The sequence below is a fragment of the Thunnus thynnus genome, chromosome 13 (genome assembly GCF_963924715.1).
Source record: "Thunnus thynnus chromosome 13, fThuThy2.1, whole genome shotgun sequence".
NCBI lineage: Eukaryota > Metazoa > Chordata > Actinopteri > Scombriformes > Scombridae > Thunnus > Thunnus thynnus.
Genome location: NC_089529.1, coordinates 28,874,539 through 28,878,203, shown reverse-complemented (window position 1 = coordinate 28,878,203; position 3,665 = coordinate 28,874,539). Strand labels below are relative to the sequence as shown.

The 3,665-nt window shown below is 41.7% G+C and overlaps 1 protein-coding gene across 3 annotated transcripts in view; it reads right to left on the bottom strand.

Moving 5' to 3' along the window:
- Positions 1 to 2,725: 2,725 nt before the first annotated feature.
- si:dkeyp-23e4.3 (rho GTPase-activating protein 7) overlaps positions 2,726 to 3,665 on the bottom strand; it is a 117,447-nt gene continuing 116,507 nt past the window's right edge. For all 3 annotated transcript variants that reach the window (XM_067608892.1, XM_067608893.1, XM_067608894.1), the window contains exon 17: positions 2,726 to 3,252. In XM_067608892.1, coding sequence (XP_067464993.1) covers positions 3,144 to 3,252 — 109 coding nt within the window. In that variant the 3' untranslated portion in view covers positions 2,726 to 3,143. The remainder of the gene's footprint in view (positions 3,253 to 3,665) is intronic.

The following is a 3,665-nucleotide window of genomic DNA, read 5'->3' as shown; positions in this document are numbered from 1 at the left end:
AATTAGATCATGCCAGAGAGGAAACCTCCCAAAGTTTCTTGTGAAAATGTCAGAGACACTCCAGGTGACACAGAAACAAAGCAGGTCTTTGAATACACTGAGAATAAGGATTTCTAAATAACGGTTGGTGGTTTTGTCTGTAGAGATCGAGGGGCTGTAAACAAAATACCTCAAATTTAAAGATGACACATCAGGTGGATTTCCAAAAAGTACATTTGTAGATGCCGTACATGTGTAAAAACCAGGTCTTCCACATGACAGCAACACCACAAGGAGCGTGTGACGTAGCAAGGCAAGAGAGAAGGCTAACTAACTAGCAACTACGCTAACTAGCAGAGTTAATGTACTTTTACTTAAGTAAAAGTTTGAATCTGTGCCTTACTTTACTTTTAACAGAGTATTTCTACACTTTGGTTTCACAACTTTTTACTTCAGTAAAAGCGGTGAGTTCTTGCACCACTGCTGTTCACTACCTGCTCAACAACAAACAACAAACAGACACAGTTAGCTGTAGACTAGCTGGTGAACATAGTGGAGCATTTAGCAGCTAAAGAGTCAGATATTTCCCTCAGGAGTTGGTAGCGAGCAAAAACAGCTAAAAGAGAGTGAATATTGGACTTATTACTGGACCATTAAAATAATTGCTGTTTATTTTTCTGTCAATCAGGTAATGGTTGCAGCCTTAACTGAGGGTTTATCAGGAGCTTTTTTCCTGAAATCAGAGCTAGAGCTCCGTAGAGCTGCAGTTTGTGTTAATTATTTTATTTTGGAGGTTAAAATGACAAAAAAAAATTATTAAATGCGACCAAACCTGCAACCTCTGGGTTACAGACTTTATAGATCACCACTTTGTTTGCCTTTAACCTTGAGTTCAGCTAAAGTTCACTTCATGGCATTTTAGCACCATATGGAGGAAACAGACTTGTGCAGAAATGAGACCTGCCTGCAGGCACTTCTGTGCTTCTGTTATTTGTAATTTGCATAAATTATTCCTCTTCCTTAAAATCCTGTTTAGACCGGGGCATGATGTCCTCGCCATGACAAGTATTTTTACTTCACATTTTGTCGCTCGGCATCTGTCTCTCGCTCTGAGTGTTTATCAGTGATTTAACTATCTGATCTCTGAGATGAATCAATGAGATATGTAAATAAGTTTTATGCAAATTAGACACGCGTGGGTGTCGTGAACATAAATGAAAGGGGGAAGGAGGTGAGAGTCTTGAGTTGCTTTTTTTTTTTTTTTTTTTGGAAGTCTGCAGCGCGATCAGACCGCCAGGCTTATTAATCTCTTGCGCTTCAGTGGCGCAGTGTGGCACCTCATCTTCACACTGCCTGCTGCTTCCCCCACCTTCCTCCCAAATTACAGTCGGTAATCTGTTTGGCACTTAAGACGAGTTACAGAGGAGAGGAAAAAAAAAAAAATAAATAAAAACAACAGGAAACAGGTTCACAGAGAAATAAACATTTTAATTAGGTGTTTGGCACTGATAAGTTCTCACACACACACTATCACACAGACACACACACAAACATTTTCTGAAATTAAATAAACATATCTGGATATAACATTTGTATTTAGATATACATTAAGTTAAATAATCTGAAATATGGTGTTTGATGAATAAAACATTTACACACCTGCCTGACTTCACAAGTACGACAATGACAATTTGACATACGTAGGACGAGTCTGAAAGCGACACATTGATCAAGACGAAGACATGTGGATGTCACGCTCTTGACAGACAAGAATAAATACAAATGTTAAAAAATTCAGGAGGTTTTGGAGGGGGGGGTGGGGGGGTAAAGTTGTCTGGTTGGATATCTGTCAAGAGTGCCGGGAAGCACATAGAAAGATAGTCCCTCCTCCGTCAATCCACAACTTGGTGGCGCTTCAAAGTCACGCAACTGAGGCGTCGTCCCGTGGAGAGGTAGATATCACTGGTCTTTTGAACTGTGGCACCGGTGTGTCCTGTTACAGAGCGGGCAGGGGTCACAGGGATGAATTAGAAAGCGGGAACGATCACTCAAACAGGACAAAGAGACGTCTCACGGCGGCGACAATCTGCGGCGCCGCGCTAAATTCCTCGACACAGCTGGATCCATCTGCTCTGTGCCACGTTAAACAGGAAACAGTTTTTCTCTGATTTTTTTTTTTTTTTTTTTTAAAAAAGAAAACGTCTCTGTGGAGATTTTCATTTCCCCTCATCACTTCAGAAATTCACTTCAGTTCAGTTCTTCTGGCTGGAGGATGATTGTCTCAGAATTAACCACAAAAACGAGTCTCTGCTCTGAACAGGTGAAGCAGTTTTCTCTGCTATGAAAGTGGTTTTTTGTTTGTGAACTTATTTTTTGGGGGGTTTTTTTGCCCCAGAAGTTTCTCTTTGTGTCTCTGCTCCTCTTCCCTGAATCCAAAGTGTCTGAAAGTCTGTTTCCTGATGTTTTCTGTCCTTATTTCCTGCGTTTGTCCAGGCAGCTGCCATGTGTCCCCTCCCTCCCCCGCATCTTTCTCTTGCTGCAGGAAAGGATTTTATTGAGAGCGACGACTCTTTAACCTCACATTTCTTTCTCTCTTAATAACAGATTTCAGGCACAGAATTGAGGCGAGATATCAAATTTCATCACACAGTCCACTTAGCTTCATCTCCCCTCAGTTAGAAGTCACATCAGGCCTCGGCTCTTCACCCTCTTATTAAAAACGTTCTTTGTGAAAGCTCCGCCATCGTTTGCTTTTTTTTTTTGGGGGGGGGGTTGTGGGGGTGTGAATTTGAGTGTGAAGCGTAACAGGCGCAGCGGGGGAGCACAGGGACGCTGCTGGCAGTCTGCAAGGTCACTGACGCAAAAAAAAAAAAAAAGCAAAACACGTGCGGCAACTCCAGAAAGAAGCCGAAGAGACACAAACGATGTAGGGAGGCCCCTCAAAGTTCACCTTCCTCACGCGCTGCGCTCTGGGCCGTGACTTTCACTTTTAAAAACTTAAAGAAAGTTCTGCTGTTGAGGAGGAGGAGGAGGAGGATGAGGAGGAGGAGGAGGAGGAGGAGGAGGAGGAGGAGGAGGAGGAGGAGTGAGTGCTACTTTATTAGTGCAAAAAAAAAAAATCTGTAAATCATCCCTCAGTCCTCAGCTTCAGCTTCTGCATCGACTCATATCTTGGTCTCTTTGTATTCGGCCTTGAAGGAATCCTTGATCGCCAGGAGACGGGAGGCCAGGAGATGTCCGCTCACTCTGCTGTGCCACTCCTGCGACCGACCCCTGGAAGATAAAAAAAACAAAAAAAAAACATAAGAGATGAGAAAAAGGTCAGAAAAGCAGATTCGTATCTATTTAATTTGTGTAGATGCTTATGAAAGACACAAACACTCTTTTCTACGGTTTGTTGAGTTTTACAGTAACTTTATCATCATCTATCTATCATTATCTCACACTTAAGAGGAAATCCACATGTAAGCTGCCTTTAAGATGAAAGATTACATCACGGTTAAAGGCTTTTTAGGATAAACCTAAGTGCATCTTTATATCCTGGTAATGAATAAACATTTCCCACATGCATTTTTAAAGCACTGCAGGCAAAAGAAGTACAAACTTTAAGGTAAATTATACGCAGCATGTGTCTGTACTGCATATCTTCTAATGCTGCTTGATAGATATCATATTACATAAGTGTG